Source organism: Sorex fumeus, unplaced genomic scaffold (assembly GCF_029834395.1).
Source record: "Sorex fumeus unplaced genomic scaffold, SorFum_2.1 ptg000226l, whole genome shotgun sequence".
In the NCBI taxonomy this organism is placed as follows: domain Eukaryota; kingdom Metazoa; phylum Chordata; class Mammalia; order Eulipotyphla; family Soricidae; genus Sorex; species Sorex fumeus.
In genome coordinates this window covers 1,882,571-1,902,921 of record NW_026606283.1, presented here as the reverse complement: position 1 = coordinate 1,902,921, position 20,351 = coordinate 1,882,571, and the positions used below count along the sequence as shown (strand labels likewise).

General features: G+C 47.3%; 1 protein-coding gene across 1 annotated transcript in view; it reads left to right on the top strand.

Moving 5' to 3' along the window:
- KIFAP3 (kinesin associated protein 3) overlaps positions 1–20,351 on the top strand; it is a 95,751-nt gene that overhangs the window by 22,225 nt on the left and 53,175 nt on the right. Inside the window, exons 10-11 of the mRNA XM_056108579.1 lie at positions 240–402; positions 13,915–14,015. Coding sequence (XP_055964554.1) covers positions 240–402; positions 13,915–14,015 — 264 coding nt within the window. The remainder of the gene's footprint in view (positions 1–239; positions 403–13,914; positions 14,016–20,351) is intronic.

Here is a 20,351-nt window from a genome sequence, read left to right as displayed (position 1 = left end):
AGTCGGTAGGGCGTCGCCCCTGCCTGGGCTTAGCTCTCTAGCACCGACACAGTGCCCAGAGAACAGAGCACCGAGCACCACCAGGAGTAATTCCTGAATGCAGAGCCAGGAGGAGCCCCTGTGCATCACCAGGTGTGGCCCAGAAAGAAAAAAAAAAGGCAATAAATTAATTAAAAATCTGTAGCCCCCTTTTGTCTGCCCGGGAATCCCAGAACCTCACTGCACATGCTTTTCCACAGGTGGAAATGGACATCGTGGAGAAACTGGTTAAAATGATTCCGTGTGAGCACGAAGATCTACTGAACATCACCCTCCGACTTCTCCTCAACCTTTCCTTTGACACGGGGCTGAGGAACAAGATGGTGCAAGTCGGACTGCTCCCCAAACTCACTGCGCTCCTAGGTATGCTCCCCCAACTCACTGCACCCCTTAGGGATGCTCCCCAACTCACTGCATCCCTTCGGGATTCTTTCCAACTCACTGTGCCTCTAGGGATGCTCTTTAGTCACCAGTGGAATCGTTAACAGCATTGGAAAACTGAGCTGTGTCAAGTCTGATGAACAGGGGCCGGAGCCTTAGAACAGCGTGGAGGGCATTTGCCTTGCACGCAGCCAACCCGGGTTTGATTACCATATGGTCCCCCAAGCACCGCCAGGAGTAATTCCTGAGTGCATGAGCCAGGAGTAACCCCTGTGCATTGCTAGGTATGACCCAAAAAGAAAAAACAAAACAGAACAACAACAAAAAAGTGTTCCTTCTAATGCATCACTTCCCAGGACATACCTATTCCATGTGATTATTAATAAGCAGCCCTATGATCTTGGCGGCTTAAAATAGGGCAGACGTTCGTTTTTTGCTCACACTGCATGTCCCTTATGGGTAAGCCCAAAGTGCTGATACACTCCCGCTTGTCAAGACCCAGATTCATAGAACTTCAAGGTGAGCTGTGCACCAGAAAAGGGGAAAACAGAGAAAATGAGGAATTACACGCTTTTCTTAAAGGGTCTCCATTCTCACGTGACAGAGGCCTTCTGTGTTTCTATTTCCACTGGCCAAAGTCGCGTAGCCATTACGAATGTGGCCGGGGAGAAGGGTCAGAATGAGAACGCGGGTGAGCGCGCTGCCTTAGCATCCTAAGTGAGAGACTTTTCCACGCTTCTGAGGTTCAGCCGTTTCCGGGATTCCCAGCCGCTCTTAAAGAGTTTGCCCTGAGACTTTCTAGCGAGTCCTAGAGCATATGATCTTCCCTGAGTAGCTCAGAGCATGTTGATGGGATGCTGGAATTCTGGGGTCGGCCCGACCACTTGGATGCTGGTTAATCCGTTGGCTGCATTGTGGCATCACACTGATCCCGTGACCTGTACGAGTTTCCTTATGCCCTGTATGTAGGTACTGACTGTGAATTCACAAAATAAAGTTCGGGTGGGGGCTGCAACTCTTCATGTCTTTGGTGGTCCAGAGCCGCCTCTCTCCTCTCCAGGCCTCCCCAGCAGCGAGGCAGAGAGACGGGGAGGCAGGACCCCAGCCTGATGGTGCAAATGGCCCGTTTAATGCATCCTCATAGAACATCTGAGGGGGGTTGAGGCATAGCGCTTAGGTGTGATCGATCTTTTACATCTGGAAATTTATGTAAATCATTTGCATAGGGAGTCATTAGCGCAGAAAATTCTCTTGGGGAGATTAAGGCAAGGGACATCTTCGTTGCTTTTATTTTTTTCCTGTAGCTGTATAAGTTGTCAATACTTGCAGTGGTTTGGATAAACACAGCAAGAGACAAAGGTCCCAACACTTAGTTCTCTGGGCTGAGAGCGAGTGAGGAGGCTTTTACCGTAAATCCCAGACTAAGTCCTCAGGTTGTCCTTCCCTGTGGGGTTCCTGTCTCTTAAGTCATAACAGCTTGCATCAAGACCATGCATTTATGTTTTCTAGACTGTTCCATTTTGATGCCGGGGTAGCTTTGCCACTCGCCCCAGGTCCATCCCAGTCCCATGGCGGGACCTCCCTTTGGGGGTGTTAGAAACTACAGCAACTGGACCCTGGGTCTAGTAATTATGACGGATGCCCAGGAGTAGATATATTTCAGAGTCAGTCAACTTCCAAATATTAGGAGCACAGCATTAATGGTTTAATTAATGTGTTTAACCGAAGAACATTGCTCTATAGTAAAATATAAAAAGATATCCGGAAATAGAAAAGCAGGTACTGATACACAGCGCTTCAAATACAAAGCAGGACAAATACAAAGTTCAGAATCACCAGGAAGTTTTGGCTTATAAGCAATCAAGACTGACTTGGGGAACTGTAAACTTTAACTAAATTAGGGATGTTAACAAGAGCATGGTAAGCTTCTCTGGGAAGAGGCAAAGGGGCCATTCACTGATGAAGCCTAAAACACTTTGGGTTGACATCCAACAACTTGACGAGACACTTTGGATTAGGAAAGCATTAAAATGAAGTGGTGATTATTAATGATTATTAATGCTGAGAAATTTATACATACATGAAATCCTTGTAAAAACACCGGAGCGATAGCACAGCGGGTAGGGCGTCTGCCTTGCACGCGGCCAACATGGCCGACCCGAGTTCGATTCCTCCGCCCCTCTCGGAGAGCCCGGCAAGCTACCGAGAGTATTCGAGATGCCAGACACAGTAACAACAAAGTCTCCAATGGAGACGTTACTGGGCCCGCTCGAGCAAATCGACGATCAACGGGAGGGCCTTTACTTTACTTACAAACAACAGATATTCTGAAGATGGATCTTTTGAAATCAAGCTCTTCAGGCTGGTACCATTCGGGGCATTTTGTCTTCTCTGTTTGATTGTGCTGGTTTATTTCCACTTGTGGGGCCACAAGCCCCTGGTGTGCAGGAACCCAGAGCTCGGGACCCTGTGATGCTTGGGCCATACGCGCATGGGCCGTACCCGGTGGAACCTGTATGAAGGTCTTTAAAAAAAAATCCCATCTTTCTTTCCTAAAATGTTTTCTCAGATATATAAGTAAGGAGCTGGAGTAATAGCACAGTGGGGAGGGTGTTTGCCTGGCACATTTTTTTAACACATCACTGTGAGACACAGTTACAGAATTGATTCCCAGCATCACATAGGGTCCCCTGAGCACTGCCAGGAGTAATTCCTGAGTGCAGAGCCCTGAGCATCACCGGATGTGACCCAAAAAGAAAAAAAAAATTACAAGTAAGGTCATCAGCCATAATTTAGAATCGATGTTCTGTTCTGAGGAGCGTTTAGGGCCTCGGGGCCAGCATTGCTGGGGTCCGGTGCCCTCTGAGCTCGGGTCAAATGTGTCATCCCGAAGGTCATGTCTTAGATGACCTACAGATATTATTATACTGTTTCCCCAAGCCTCTCCCCACGCAGACTGGCGCCAGGAGCCAGGGGCCGTGCCGTTCTCTTTTTTACTTGCAGTTTAATGTTTTCCCCCTCCCTTCCGTGCCTGTCATCTCTCATTTCTCCTCTTCCAACCAGCCACACTTTCCCTCCCTGCTAAAGATCGACTCCTTGGAAACTTGTCAGCGTGACTTATTCGGAGCGTGTATTTGGGGGGAAAATGAGTTCCAAATGATGGCCCTCGGGGTTCTCTGCCCAGCGACGTCCTCCCGACTCGGCTGCTGGGCTGTTGGAACATCTCTTGAGACTCAAGAAGCCTCTTTTGCCGAGTCCTGCCCTCGGCTTTGTTCAGAGAAATCGCATCTCGCCTCCAAATGCGTCCCTGATTCCTAGGGTACCAGGGTACCAGCGTCACTTGCCCCTGCAAGTTAATCCGTTAACTCCTGGTGCACTGAATTCCACAGCTGAAACACAGCACCGCTGTAGCTGCTTCCATAAGTGTTTCTGGGGGGCTCAAGGGGGCTTCCAGTTGGTGCTCAGCGAGCTCTCCACCCCTCCTAGAGATTCACAGCCCCCCGGGACCTGAGGATGTGCTGTTGCTAGACAGAAGTGACTTTCTCTTTGTGGGGAGTTGGGGTGCTCAGGGCATACTCCCAGCTCTGAGCTCAGGGTCACGCCTGGCAGTGCTCGGGCGGCCATATGGGGTGTCGGGGACCCAGTAGGTCATATGAAGGACCAGTGCCCTGCCGCTACCCAGAAGGGCCTGTTTTCAGGGGATGCTCTTTGAACTGAAAGTTCTGTAGATTTTCATTATTATTATTATTATTATCATTATTTTGCTTTTTGGGGGTCACACCCGGCAGTACTCAGGGGTTCCTCCTGGCTCTGCACTCAGGAATCACTCCTGGCAGTGCTCGGGGGACCCTATAATAGGATGCTGGGAATCAAACCCAGGTCGGCCACGTGCAAGTTAAATGCCCTTCCTGCTGTGCTATCGTTCCAGCCCCATATTATTATTATTATTATTAGAGAACCTGTAACTAAAAGATCTTCCCAGACAGAATAATTGAGTGCTTTTAACAAGAGTGCAGTGAATCATGAGACTTGCAGGGCCTCAGAAAGTTCCAGAGACTCCCCTACCCGGCCCTGAAACTTTCAGCCCCTGCTGCTGGGAGAATTGTGCGTGATGCGAAGGGAGAGTGTGTGTGTGTGTGTGTGTGTGTGTGTGTGTGTGTGTGTGTGTGTGTGTTGGAAGAAATGGGGAGAACCATGGAAGACGATGGCAGTAGTCACATCATAGCTCTTCTCTGAGCGAACTAATGAAACCAGAAATCATTTCGCTGTCATTTTATCATGTCAAGCGTTTGCTAAGGATTATCGAATTTAGCTTTTTCCTTGAACACCTGGAATTCCTAAAGGGACTGATAAGAAATCATAGAAATCCTTACTTAACTTTTTTTTTTTAACCTCTGCTTACCTGAATGTGGTTTGTCTGACTAGTTTTGATCTTTCCCTAAGAACAGAGGAAAAACAGCTAGCTTCTCTCAACACGGGTCAAAAATTTTATTTCCTTCCTTGGAAAACCTTGCATATAAAAATATCACTTGGGTTGGGGTTTTTTTCCCCCTCCAAATGATAGCAAACTAAGCTTCTTTCTTTTTCTTTTTTAAAAAATAATATTTTTCTTGAGTTTGTTTTCAGGGATCCTAAATTTAGCTGCCTGGTTCATCATCCCTTATACATATTTTCCGTTGCATTTGAACCTGAGATTGACAGTTTCTTCTGCTCAGTGGCTGTCTTACTCTCTGGGAGACTTGTCAGAAGCCGTCAGCACACATGTGATGGCCGCAAATGATCAACCCTCGAAAACTTTCTTATATGTATTCAGTCACGGTCATGGTCCTCCCGTTATTCATCAATTTGCTCGAGCGGGCCCAGTAACATCTCCATTGGAGACTTTGTTGTTACTGTGTTTGGCATATCGAATACGTCACGGGGAGCTTGCCAGGTTCTGCCGTGCGGGCGAGATACTCTCGGTAGCTTGCCGGGCTCTCCGAGAGGGGCGGAGGAATCGAACTCGGGTTGGCCACGTGCTAGGCAAACGCCCTACGTGCTATATTATCACTCCATCCCCTAGGATAGTTCAGTTTTATTTTCCGTTCTTCCCTCCCACCCCACAATACTGACTTAACCTCTCTCAAGTGTCTGCAGTTCCTTCGGCTCATCCGGGAATGGCATTTAAAATACATCTGTCCCCTGGTCACAGGTTCCTTACGCCACTTGACCTCTGACTGTCCCACGAGTGCCGGCTTAGGTCAGAGTGTGCTGGGGAAGTGGGGGAGGGCAAGGAAATTCCTTGTCATGCTATCTCCCTCCGTTCCCCAGGGGATGCGGCGATAGAGTTTCCAAAGTAACTGCAAAACCAGATCCTCAGAGCCTCGTGTCTGCGGCATTCGGAAAATTCGTGTCTGGCCCCTCCCAGTGGCTCTGACCTGGCTGTTCAGTACGTCGTCTGGTTCTCGGGAGGGGGAGGCCGTTCTCCCAGAGGCAGACAGTCCTGCCTGCGTTCTTGGGTTCCTCAGGAGGGCCCTGTGTCTCCTATGACGTCGGCACCCTGACGTTTATCACCTGAAACTCAGGGGCAGGATACTGCATCGTACACCTTCACCCCTCACTCTGGCCAATTGGATCTTGGAAGCCAGAGCCGACTTCGAAACCAGACTTGGGCTTGCTGAACCCCTGGGCCCCAAAGTTTTGAGCCAGGATCTCCCTGGAAATGGACCTCCTTGAAGCCCAAAGGCAGAAAGCGGCCTGCAGAGGCACCCAAAACTGCTTCTGTCAGGGCTGGAGCCATAGCACAGCAGGGAGGGCGTTTGCCTTGCACGCGGCCCACCTGGGTTTGATTCCCAGCATCCCATAGGGTCCCCCGAGCACCTCCAGGAGTGAGTGCAGAGCCAGGAGGAATCCCTGAGCATCGCCGGGTGGGACCCAAAAAGCACTACACTGTAGCACTGTCCTCACGTTGTTCATCGATTGGCACGAGCGGACCCAATAACATCTCCATGGTGAGACTTGTTGTTACTGTGTTTGGCATATCGAATACGTCAGGGGGAGCTCGCCAGGCTTTGCTGTGTGGGTGAGATACTCTCGGTAGCTTGCTGGGCTCTCCAAGAGGGGCGGAGGATTCGAACCCGGCTTTGCCGGGCCGGCCTCATGCATAGCTGACCCACAAAGCAAAAAACAAAAAAGAACCAGCTTCTGTCCCAATGCCAGTGATAGTTCTGCACCCTCTCTGGTTGCTCCCACTCCCTTTGGGACATTCTGTGATCCAAATAGGCCCCACACATGTTTTCTCTGGAGCCCTGCTTTAATTCCCCCTGTCATGTCCCCGATGTCTGTAAGCTCAGCTCACCTGCCCCAGGTCTGGGTCTAGCTGAAATCGCTCGTCAGCTGAGCCTTCCCCAATGGAGCCTGAATCATTCCCGATACTGATTTCAATTCAGATGACGGTGGCTTTGGCTCGGGTCACTTGGAGGCGGGGCAGCGGGGTTATTCATGGGCCTGTCTTCATTACTATCTCTAGGAACAGGGAGCCCCCTTCTCCCACCGAGAGGGGCCAAGGTGGGGAAGAGCTGGTTGATGGGACCAGACGCCCAATTTGTCACTCACACCCGTCTTGCACGGGCAGAACTTGTGGCTCCCAGACCCATGTAACCTCAAAGATCACAGACGGAACAATGATGGACAAGCTTGAAGGACTGTGAGTCACTGACGTGTGGGACAGAGACACCAGAGTGAGCACGGGTCTGAGTTCCAGGGTTGGAGTGATAGCACAGTGGGTAGGGCGTTTGCCTTGCACACAGCCGACCCGGGTTCAATCCCCGGCGTCCTATAGGGTCCCCTGAGCACCGCCAGGAGTGATTCCTGAGTGCAGAGCCAGGAGGAACCGCTGAGCATTGTCAGGTGTGACCCAAAAAGCAAAAAACTTAAAAATAATTAAAAATTAAATGTGGTGCCAGTATGGTTTGCTCCATGCCAAGTGTTTATTGTAGCCCCGTCAGAACTCTCTACTCAGAATCTGATCAGCTGGGCTTTTTTTATTTTTTTAATCTCATCACTCTGATTTCAGTTAGTCCAACTCAGAGGAGATGCAGTGAAAACAAATGTATGGTATCTCCCCCAAAATTAAAAAAAAAAACAAAAACAAAACGAAAAACCAAGAAGTAACCCAAAGCTTGCACTCCTCAGAAACCCCAGTGAGCTTTACAACAACATATTTGAAACAACTCTGTACATGGATATCCAAGCCTAAATAATAACAGTCGTAGTAATAATAATAATAATAATAATAATAGTGATCTTTGACACAGTAGGAAGGAAAATGCAGACCCAGCCCTCTGGCCCCGGTATTTTGAGAAGCAGTCTGAGGCATGGCCGGGATGACAGGTTCACCCTAGATTACCAAACTCTTGCAACGTTTTCAGCCCATACGGTGTCAACCTCGGCAGCAGATTCTCCTGCCGTGGAATACTTATTGAGGAGGACAGATGAAAACAGTCCCTTGAAAAATGAGGCATGGGGGCTGGAGTGATAGCACAATGGGGAGGGCATTTTGCCTTGCATCTGGCCGACCCGGGTTCAATCCCCGGCATCCCATAGGGCTCCCTGAGCACTGCCAGGAATCCCAGGAATGATTCCTGAGTGCAGAGTAGCTTAGCGGGCTCTCCAAGAGGGGCGGAGGAATCGAACCTGGGTCAGCCATGTGCACGGCGGACGCCCTCCCCGCTGTGCTATCGCTTCGGCCCTTTGGATTGGTTATGGCCGGGAAATTAAGAGTTCCTCCATTCAGCAGCTGTGACCAAGCCTGCCTCAGAGTTCCACAAGAATCACCGCCCAAAAGCGTTAAATCTTAGTTGTGTGAGACCCAGTCTCTTCCCCAGGAAGGGAAACTCTCTTCTGAGGTGTTCCACATAGATATAGATGTTCCTCCCTTGACCCCTTGAGCCCCCCTTCAATGGTCTTGAGGGGAATGTGGCACCAGATTATCTTTTTATTTTAGGGGGGCTGTCACACCCAGCGATGCACAGGGGTTCCTCCTGGCTCTGCACTCAGGGATTGCTCCTGGCGGTGCTCAGGGGACCCTATGGGATGCTGGGAATTGAACCCGGGTCGGCCGCGTGCAAGGCCAACGCCCTCCCCACTGTGCTATCGCTCCGGCCCCAGCACCTGATTCATCTTGATGGAGATTACGTTAGGTAATCTGGGTTTCAGGGTATTTTTCAAGGCTGCAGAAAGATTTTATCAGCATGTCAGGAGGCAGACCAGGTCAAGAGTTAAGTGATAAATGTTTGATTTCTTCCGGCTGAGACAAGTTTGATTTCCCTCATCGCCGGCGATTGCCAAAGCAGATATTGTTGGGCCTGAAACTTTGATCATTGAAAAATTAAGGGCTATTTCCTCTGACCGCTTCTGCCAAATGCCCTTAAAAGGGAGCAGCAAGCTTGAAGTTCCAAATACCTTTGAAATTTCCCCCATAATATTCAGTTTACTTTTTTTTTCATTGCACTTGAATGCAACGTCAATGTTCATCTATCAGAAGCATGAGAAAGTGAAGAAATAAAGTCTGTCTTGTAGAAAGAGGGCAGCGTATTTTTGGTCTCTTTACCTGCGCTGAGTTATTTATGAAAAACGCTTTGGAAGCAGCTGGACCGATACGGTTTCCAATTAAGAGGTATTTCCACTTTTTAAAACTTCTTTGCCCTTACGTGATGAATATTTTGGGTTGTGGGGGGTTCCTCCTCCCTCCTGTTTAAAGAAATACTGAAAGTAGATTTGATGAAAAAAAACCACACTTCATTTGGCCGGTTTATTACAAAACTGTTATGGAATGTAACACATCTGTGGCCGGACTCAGTTCCTGGTAGACAATCGCTCCGTTTCTCGATTTTAATAGGCCTCATTGATCCTATAAATAAACCTCCATTTTCTTACCTGATCCAGCGAGCAAACCGTGGCGGTCAGATGTGGAAAGTCTTTTAACGGGAAGCATATGACGGACCCGTCGGGCGTGAGGTAAAAGTCGAATCAAGATTGCCTGCAGTCATTAACGGTAGTAAAATTTATGTTTCTCCCTGTTTTCCCAATTAAATCAAGAAGCCCTTTTTTCCTTAAGATCCTTCTATCACCAGCTGGTTCTAATCCTCGCCGTGTGAATAGGGCCCGGGGTGTCTCTGTGTCCCCTTGGCGCGCGGCTGAGGGCTGAAGTGATTTGAGGTGGTGGCGTCGACCTTGGGGCTGGGAGGTGGTAATTGCGAGGGACTCTCTGTTGGTCCTTATCGGCGTCCACAAGTATGCATGCTTCATAGGTATTACAAAGAAGTTGTTGCAGTAGGTTCTGGGTGTAATAAAAGAGGAAGCAAGGTAATAAAATCACTGAAAACATGCTGAAGAGATTAGAAAAACAAGCTACGTAGCAAAATGTCCAGTAGGGTGTGCTTAAAAAAAAAAAGTATGGAAATGCGTCCAGTGTCTTGCATTTCAGAGTGATTCGTGGCCTCTCCTCACTGTGACTGTCATCTGGGATTGTTATTTAGCAACGGTTGATCTGTCATCTCGGTCTCTTCTGGGTAAACGGACCTCAAATCACTTACCCATGAACCGTTGTCTCACTAAATGACTTTTACGCTTCTTTTCTTACTGATCATTATTGCCTATAATTTCTGACTTTCCCTCCTTCTTCCCCTCCCCCCCTTCCATTTATGGTTTAAAACATTTGGCTTTCAGGGGGCCGGAGCCATAGCACAGCAGGGAAGGCATTTGCCTGGCACGCAGCTGACCCGGGTTTGATCCCCGGCATCCCATAGGGTCCCCCGAGCACCGCCAGGAATGATTCTTGAGTGCAGAGCCAGGAGTCAACCCGGAGCACTACTGGTGTGAGCCAAAAAAAATAAATAAAACTTGACTTTGGGGTCCTGAGAGATCGTATAGTGAATAAGGTGCAGACCTTGCACAGGGCTGACCCGGTGCTATAGGACTGTCCGCCCACTGTTCATCGATTTGCTTGAGCGGGCACCAGTAACATCTCCATTGTGAGACTTGTTACTGTTTTTGGCATATCAAATGCGCCACGGGGAGCTTGCCACGTGTGGGCCGGATACTCTTGGTAGCTTGCCGGGATCTCCGAGAGGGCAGAGGAATCGAACCCGAGTCCGCCACGTGCCAGGCAAACGCCCTACCTGCTGTGCTATCGCTCCAGCCCAGCCTAACGGGTATAAATCTGAAATATGTGCTCGGCATCCGTCACCGCCAAGTTATGCAGAATCATTTTCCAGAGATGTCCAGCATGTCTCATTCTGGTTCAGTGTATCCCTTGTTACGACACCCACTCAACCACGGTCACAGTTGTTCTTTAACGAATGGATCTGTGGGTACCATTTTCATTATTCGGAGCTCTTGGCAGCGTTGGTTCTCGTCAACCTCAGTGCGTTGTGATTTGGGAAGTCGTGTCCGTTCAGTAGGGGACCCCGGCTAATAACAACGACCTGGGCCAGGGCGGGTGCTGACCACAAACAGGTGGAAACTGGTCTGCTTCAAACCCATATATCCCTGCTTGGCTGAACGGTGAATGAGAAAAACCCCAAGTGTCTGACAAAATTAGTAGCTCCAGGTTTTTTTTTTTTTTACTAATCACTTCAAAGATGAAAATGCTGAAGGTATTTCCAAATCCAAAACCCATTAGCTTGTGTTCACCGTCTAATTGGCAGAAAATCAGTGGTGAACCCAGCCATGAGAGCTAGTTTGCCCCTTCAGCAGTTCCAGCTGAACTACAGCTGTGAGTTTCTTTAAAAAAAAAAAAGAAAGAAAGAAAGAAAAAAGTGTGTGTGGGGGGGGGGGAGGAGCCCCCTCGAATGTACTTTATAAGTGCCATAATTCCTACAAAATCAGTTACTGGAGCTAATGGCTAGTTTGTTAAAGCATTAACTGCCCTCAGCTGGGAATGACCAATTTGGGGGGAAAGCTTCTCAGATAATGCAGTAACACTTTCGGATAATGATCCAGCTAATGAACGGTGAATTCCTGTGGAAATCCTAGCGAAGTACCGTGACCCCGGCGTTTAATAGCCAGCGAGTTCATCATGATTCATGCTTATTCCCATAAATGCCAGAGGAATCATTAATGATCGGTCGCTTTCACCCCTGCCCCCCCCCCGCCCCAAACCTGGCCTTATTACTTGGACAGCTCTGACTAATCTCTCTCTGGTTCCTCGAGTTTTCAGCAAGCTCCATCAATGCACTGCATGGCTCAAAGTCACAGAACCTTTGGTGAAGTGCCAGCAGCCAACTTTGAAAAGGGGGGTCCCCTTTGGGAGTAATTGATGCCTGGGGGTCTTAAAGGGGCGCTCTTGATGTGCCCGCCATCCGTAGGATGTAGGGTCTTCGGAACCGCTTAGCTGGAGTTTATGGTTCTTAGTACTTAGGGGGACAGCATACCCCCCGCCGCCCACCCAGTCCTCAATTAAATTAGGACATACAAGATTAGGTTTTTATTCTTTTTTTCCCCGAAGAATTCTTTTGTAAGTGCTCATCTCCCTTCTTCCAATGAATGAGCGGAACTCATCGCTTTTAGGCTAAAGAGTAAACTCTTCATTTTACTCGGCCCCTTTTAATCTCTTAATGACTGTTTATTGCTGTGCCATCTGTGGGTTATAGTCGTCAGTAATAATCAGAAATGTTGGCAGCCGGGAAGCTGCGGCTTTTTCATTCACAGCTGCGTACAAAAGATAAACTTGGGACTGGAGCTATAGTACCATGCGTAGGGCTTTTGCCTTGCATGCGGCCAACCCGGGTTCGATTCCCAGCATCCCATATGGTCCCCCAAGCACCACCAGGAGTAACTCAGCTCACTCTGGGCATTCACTGTGCCCTGAAATACTTTTTTATTTGTTTGTTTGGTTTTGGCTTATTTGGGTCACAACTGGCAATGCTCAAGGGTTTACTCCTGGCATTTCTTGGGGGACCCTATGGGATGCCTGGGATCGAACCCGGGTCGGCCACATGCAAGGCAAATGCCCTCCCCGCTGAACTATCTCTCCGGCCCCACTGTTTTTTTTTTCATAGCTGTCAGATGCCATAGTTACCGGCTGCATTTTCTGAAGTCATTTATAGTCACCTATGATGCAGTGACACACCCGTGACTTCCAAACTCGAATCTTCATTCATATGTGGCAGTCATTTAAAGGAAAAGTGAAATGTGATTTGTAACAATCAGTTAGGAATTAGATCCTTCAAAGTCACGTGGGGAGCAACAAGACCTCATAGCAAGTGTTTACATGCTGAATAATACAAGGCAGGTAGGGCTGGAGCGATAGCCCAGCGGGTAGGGCATTTGCCTTGCATGCGGCCAGCCCAGGTTCGATTCCCAGCATCCCATAGGGTCCCCCGAGCACCGCCAGGGAGTAATTCCTGACTGCAGAGCCAGGAGGAACCCCTGAGCATCGCTGGGTGTGACCCAAAAGCAAAAAAAAAAAAAAAAGGCAATGTCAGTTTACATTTTTTTTCATCTCCCAAAGAAATACAGAAAAGGGAAGAAAATATAGATATTTAGAAATGAGATTCCAGGGAAGCCCCCTTCCCCCAGATGGCCATCTCAAAGACTTCTCAGCAACGAGGGTGAAACAGGCCTCTGATCACAGGCCTGCGGCATTGTCTCTTACGTCTGTCATCGCCAACTTGCATGTTTTCTCAGGGAGAAAAGAAAAAAAAAAACTCTGCTTTAGTACTCGCCATGTTTCTACTTCTGTTTTGCTTTGCTCAGCCCCCCAAACAGGAGAGCACTTAAAATGGAAAGTGATATAAAAGGGGTTTCATGTGTCCTGTGAAGGGAAAGTGACAAACATGAGGGTCCCACCCTTGGGATAAGGGGTCCAGCAGTTGCCCAGGGGTCAGGGAAGAAATCAGCGTCCCCCTGGAAATCTACCTTCTTTTTTCCCCCCCTTTAATTTAATTAAATTAATTAACTTATTTTTCCCACATGGCAGAGCCTGGCAAGCTCCCCGTGGCGCATTCGATATGCCAAAAACAGTCACAAGTCTCACCATGGAGATGTTACTGGTGCCCGCTCCTGCAAATCGATGAACAATGGGAGGACAGTGTGACAGTGCTACAATTTATTTATTTTTTATCTTTTTTGGGTCACCTGGCAATGCACAGGGGTGACTTCTGGCTCGTGCACTCAGGAATCACTCCTGGCGGTACTCGGAAGGACCTTACGGGATGCTGGGGATCGAACCTGGGTTGGCTGCATGCAAGGCAAACGCCCTCCCCGCTGTGCTATCGCTCCGGCCCCTGGGTAGCACTTCTTGTCCAATTCAGTGACAGCGGGTTTCAGGCCTGGCACTGAAAACTCTGCAGGGAGACAACACAGTTCGTCCCATCAGGAACTGCCTTTCTCAGTACAGCCCTGCTGTGTGTCCAAGGGCTCTCGCAGGGCTCGGTTCACTCGTTTCAGAGCCTAATTAGGCACAGAACTTGGAGGGAGCCAGTCGCCACAGCCCCCACTTGTCGTTCGCAGGCAATGAGAACTATAAGCAAATCGCCATGTGTGTCCTGTACCACATCAGCATGGATGACCGCTTCAAGTCGATGTTCGCTTACACGGACTGCATTCCCCAGGTAAGCGGCTCTCACCCATTTTTTTTTTTTCAAAACACTCAACGACGTGTTGTGGTTGTAGCCGTTGTTTTATGCGTCTTCTCACTTCCAGTCTCCCCTTCCCTTCCCTCTGTTAGTGCCGATGTCGGCATGGCTGTGGTGATGGGTGTAGATACCCCGGCTGTAAAGTCGGCTCATCTTTACTGTGTCCTTTGCGAGGGGTGAAGATGGGGGTCGCGTGTCAGACTCCAGGGCTATCCAGTGTGACGGTCCTGTTCCTCGCTGGGTGTCGCGGTGGTGCTCACACTGCAGTGCTCCCTGGATGTGGGGTGTGTCACGCCACTTTCTCTACGGCTTCCATCTTCCCAGCACTGGTTATGTCCAGAAGTTGCTCTCACAGAACTGGGAATTCCAGGAGAGCAGCCAGGACCACAGTGGGGGGGCGCATGTGGGGCCCCAGGACCCTGAACTCATGACCATACGATTGCACTCTGGCACGTTTCCTTCTTTAAGTCAAAACTTAGTAATATGGGAATCATGTGGAAGAGAGAGTTGTGTGTGGCTTTGTGTCTCAAATCAGTATTCTCATGGGTCAGCCTGGAGCCCACCCAAACAGAGCTCCCGGCAGCCACTTGCTCCCACAATCCAGAATTGCCGCCATTTATCCGGCCTGACTCCACCATCTCAGAACAGACCTCACCAAGGCATAATCTGCTGAGAATTCGGGTCTGCGGGTTTTGTGACTGAAATCTCCAGGCTTTCTCAGGGTCGGGATGGGCTGCCTTCCCCCACCTCCCTGTACTTCCGGGAGCCTTGGCAGTCACATCCAAACCCAAAGCGGCCACCCAACTGAAAAGTTACTCCATCCTACCATCCCTCTAAAATTACCATATGGGGGGCTGGAGCGATAGCACAGCGGGTAGGGCGTTTGCCTTGCACGCAGCCAACATGGCTGACACAGGTTCGATTCCCAGCATCCCATGTGGTCCCCTGAGCACCGCCAGGAGCAATTCCTGAGTGCATGAGCCAGGAGGAACCCCTGAGCATCGCCGGGTGTGACCCAAAAAAGAAAAAAAAAAGTAATGTGGAGTTCATACCCAATTTAATCAGCTTAATCAATGGCTGAACTAATAGCAGTACGCCTACATTTAAAAAAAAACAGTAAACAGTATTCTCCTTTTTCATTGGATGTTCTTCAAAAGCTCGTCCTAAGGGCTGGGGAGATGCTATGCAAGGGCTAAGCCTTGCATGTTGCTGTCCCTGGCCCGGCCCCCAGCACCACGTGGTTCCCAAACAGTACTGAGTGCAGTCCAGAGGGCCCACACCCCGCGGGGCGCAGCCTTGAAGACCCTGAGCTCCACTGGGATCGTCAGGCTGAGCCTTGTGCCTCGGCCCCCAGAAGCCCTGTATCCTCTGACTCTCCTGGTGAGACCCTGCCCCGTTGGCCAGGAACCACCGGGATAGACCCCCGGACCTCCTAAGAGCTGCTCCGGAAGTGTCCCCCTCGTTAATTTCAATAGTGATAGGATATTCCTTTGCATGGGGATACCAGAGCGTATGCATTTACAGTTTTATGGAGTTTTTTTTTTTTCATTTATCACATAAAACATGAAATGGAGCATATGTAAGTCATGAGCCTAATGCAGAATACATTTCAGAGTGTTTAAATGCTTGTTCACAGCTTTTTATTTTTTTTTCAGTATTTAGATTCCTAAAAACAGTTAATAGATCAAAAGATAGGATCCCTTGTTTTGACACTCTCTGTGGTTAGATTACTTTCTAAGAAGATGGAATTTCTTTTTTTTTTTTTGCTTTTTGGGTTACACCCAGTGATGCACAGGGGTTACTCCTGGCTCTGAACTCAGGAATTACTTCTGGCGGTGCTCAGGGGACCCTATGGGATGCTGGGAATCAAACCCGGGTCGGCCGCGTGCAAGGCAGACGCCCTGCCCGCTGTGCTATTGCTCCAGCCACAGAAGGTGGAATTTCTTAGCTTAACTAGCATGTTAAATCTTTTTTTCAATACTGAAGATTAGCCTTGGCCTCAAAATGAGGTTTTCATTTTAGGTTGATTTACGGTCTCATAAATAGGTGAGAATGATCTCTTTTTTTTTCTTATCTGTTATCCATAATGTAGATCATTTATTCATGTTCTTGTGTCAATAATTTTAGGTTTAATAACTAAGATCCATGTGTTTAGTTCTGTGTCATTTGCCCTTTCATTTTGTTGATGGTTATTTTAAATGCTTTTGCATTCTTCAACGAGAAAATGCTTCATTAAAATTCTTTTATTTTTATAGCACTGTTCTCAACAAGGATCTCTGCTCTGAGTCAGTTGCTTAATAAATTTCATATGTTAGGTTTATTTTTCTTGAAGGAGTTTGGTGATATTTTCACACAGACTATGAGGGTAAATATTTTATACATAAATGATAAAGATTTTGCTCCTAGGGAATTTAAGCTCATATTGTCACTGTGATAGCCATTAATCTTTATCAGACTGAACTCCACTAATTTAGATATCGGATGATTGGAACACTGGTTGGGATGACTTTTAATATTATTCTTTATAAAATGGTTTATAAAACCAGTGCAGTTGCAAAATTATAATAGGTACCCAAAACAACACTTTCAAAAACATTCAAAGATAGATTAACAAGGATTCAGCTTTCTTACACAGTCCTTAATACAACGACATTTACAGTCCTTATGTTTTTAAGATATAGCTTATACAGTGGAAAATTTTTTTCAATGCTAATTTTCAGAATAATTCTTTTAAAGAGCTTAAAGTTGAAACAGTGATAATAGACATCTAAACTTGGCAGAATAAAGCAGACTCTTTCATTTAGATTCTTAAGCCTTTCTAATAATGCAACAATTTATCACGTATATTATCTTTAATTGTAAAATTACAAAACTCCTTGCTTTTGATCTCAGACTCCTTAATAAAAACTGCTTAAGGCTAAGGAAAAGAAAAACACTTGAAGAATATGAGTAGTAAATCATACTTAATAGACATTCCCCACACCTCTTCTCTTGTTAGCCTGATAATTTATAAATTATTCGAGACATATTCGATATGCCAAACACAGTAACAAGTCTCACCATGGAGACGTTACTGGGCCCGCTGGAGCAAATCAGAGAACATCGGGAGGACAGTGTTACAGTGTCTATTACTTGAGAATAATCCGTGGTCAACAATAGACCGCACTTTCTGTTCATTCTTATTGCCTGTCCTCTGTTCCTCTTAAAGACAGTTCCAAAATTAAATTTCACTCTTACAGAACTCTAACAGGTTCTCTGCATGCTGTTCCGAAGCTCTGAGCAGTTCTCAGGGATCATTTATTGGGATAAACTCATTAAGCTCGCTCATAGGGAATGGCCGTTTCTCAGAGAACTTACGGCATGTGCATTCTGAACATAATAAGACAAGCCCGTTTGCAGAGATAACGCCTGTCAGACTGTAGCCAAAGTGAAGTGGAATCAAACTCCGTGTCGAGCAAGTTTTCAATAAGAGAGTTGCTGTGTCAAGGGGAGATTACAGGTGATTTCCTGGCGCCCCTTTCCAGATGTCCTTCGGGGGGTGCTTGGCCGTTTCAAAGGGCGTTCCGTTTTCAATCCCATTTAGTGTCAGGACATCACTGACTACAGGATATGAGTTGGAACGCAGCCAAGGAAGAAGAAACGTTTTTCTCGCCTGCACTGGCAGTTTTCATCCGAACTCGATTTTAGAGAAAGTCACATGAAGTCGAAGCTCAACTGAAAAGAGATGAATTTTGCTGAATTTTGAATCTTGTAGTTAACCCTCCACTTTGGTGGGGGGCGGGGGTGGGGAGGATGTAAGATTCGAACATGAAATACAAAGTCTTAAAAAATTAGAACCAGGGACCTTTTTAGGTAACTGAGACATCCATGCTTTCTTGCCAGCTAGTTTGCCAACATCAAATCTTCTGCAAATGGAGTTTCACAGATTTTCTGATCTGTATTTTTATAAACACAATATTCTAGGATCCATCCCGAAATTGAGGGCATTTTTGTTTAGATTATGATTATTTTTCTTCTTTCTAAAAACCTTGGCCCTAGAGCAATAACCAGGCTCTGTTACCAAATTATGTCCTTAACACCCTGGAGCATTTTTTTTTCAGTCCAAGGTCTTATTTCGAGAAACAAAGAACATTCTAGAATACCTTCCTTAAGTCTTGCTCAGCATTATACTTGATATGATTCAGTTTGGATGTATCTAAGAAAGGGGCAGGGCTGGAGCGATAGCACAGCGGTAGGGCGTTTGCCTTACAAGCGGCCAACATGGCCGACCCGAGTTCGATTCCTCCGCCCCTCTCGGAGAGCCCGGCAAGCTACCGAGAGTATTCGATATGCCAGACACAGTAACAAAGTCTCCAATGGAGACGTTACTGGGCCCGCTCGAGCAAATCGACGATCAACGGGAGGGCCTTTACCTTTACCTTTACCTTTACCTTTACCTAAGAAAGGGGACACTACCGTTTGCTACGCAGTTCCAATTTCATTAAAATACTAGCGGGGGGGGGGGGGGAAGAATCCGGGATTCGATGGACGCTTCCAAACTTTCTTTATATATAAAGTTTTTGTTTAGGGGCTAGAGAGATAGGACACTGAGGTGGGCACTTGTCTTGCACACAACAACCTGGGTTTGCTCCCAAAGCCCTCCACCAGGATGGGCTGCTTTGACTAGTATTTATGAATGCCAGGAAAGCTTAAAATTGATTTGTGACAGCAACTGATTTTTAGTAAAGCTCTCTCTAAGGTCTAGAATAATTGGAGTTGTGTTCACTTTGAAAATACACACTTTGCTTTTTCTGTTAAAAAATATGAAATTCTGCAAATAAATATTTTAAATGAGGGTTCTAAAATGATCTTAAAGTGCGAGAGCAGTAGGTAGTTCAATAATTATATTCATTTCAGTGATCAAAAAAATGGAGAGTATGATAATCTTTTTTTTTTTTAGACATGCGAATCAAGAAACTTTATAAACTACACATCAGGTACAAAAAGCAGTGTACGAAAGTCAGGGAATCATTAGTAAAATGTCGAATCTATTATTTTGAACCTGCTTATGGTCCAATCTAAATAGTGCCTTACGTGGTGTTTTTCAAGATAAACCCCTAATTATGTAACATTCAGAGTGGGTCATTGTATGTCCACCCAGTAACATATGGCTCACAATATCTCCTAATATTAAACTGCTTTGTTTCTTTTGTACTTTATTTGGCCCTAATTGGCCCTTGCACTCGGTTTTTCCCCGTTATGTCATTGTTCTGCAGAATTCTGGAGCGAGGCAAGTCTTTCGTTAGATCTGACCTTAATGGTCTCCGTGGGTGAACGTTGCAGAGGATAACCAGGAGTTAATGATTGCGTTCTAATAATAGTTAAGCGTACACATTAACAGTTCATTGTTATTTAGCCCCGTAAGATGCATGTTTTGTTTAAATAGGTGCAAATGCCCTCCAGATGCTTATAAAAGGCCTTTATTGGCGATGGGATGGCCAATCCAAGCGCATGTCTGGGCAGTGATGTCATGGTGTTATTTAATATTTCACCCCAAGAGCACTGCTCGAGAATCTCCCTGGCACTGCAGATGCTTGGCCGCCGCGGTTGTCCTGTCTGGCCTCCCTTTGATCTGCACGCTTCTCCGAGCCCGGCGCTGGTAAACGTCCTTCCTGACAGCCGCCTTTGCCCCTTGCTGCCACGGACCTGCTGAAGTTTAGAAACCAGAGCGTCACTTCAAACAGCGGCCAGGGAGTAGCCAGGAGAGATTCCTGCAGTCCGCACAGTTCCTGCAATAATCATTCAAAGATGTTTGGGGAAAGAGGGGGGATGTGTGCCGGGGGGCGCAAGAGGTGTACACAGGCGGGAAGCGGTGGGGGTTGGTTCTCTGGTCACTGGGAAGTAAGTGAAGACAGGTGCCAGTGTGTCTAGACACGGTGATTTCAGCCCCGCGTCTTTGGTATCTGATACTCAGTATGGGACTCGTCTGATTAAACGCCCTCGCCTCTTCCCCGAGCGGGCTGAAACCTCCCCGCCTTTTTTTTTTTTTTTCCAGTACCTTCCTGTCAAATTAGTAAAAGATGACAACGGACGTCGTTAAAAAACAGAACAAATCGAGTTTTAATATTTCCGAGCTGTCGGCAATTACACTCACTTTGGAAGGGCCCCGGGTCGCAATCAAATTTAAAGACGTGACGTGGAGGGTGGACCCTGCGTGAAATTCTGAATTTTTTGAAAGTCGGAGTGAAGGCTTTCACGAAAATGGGAGCGTTTGCTCTTTCTTGGGATAGCAAAACGAATCCTAGGCCACGCTGCCTTTCATTCACGTTGAGT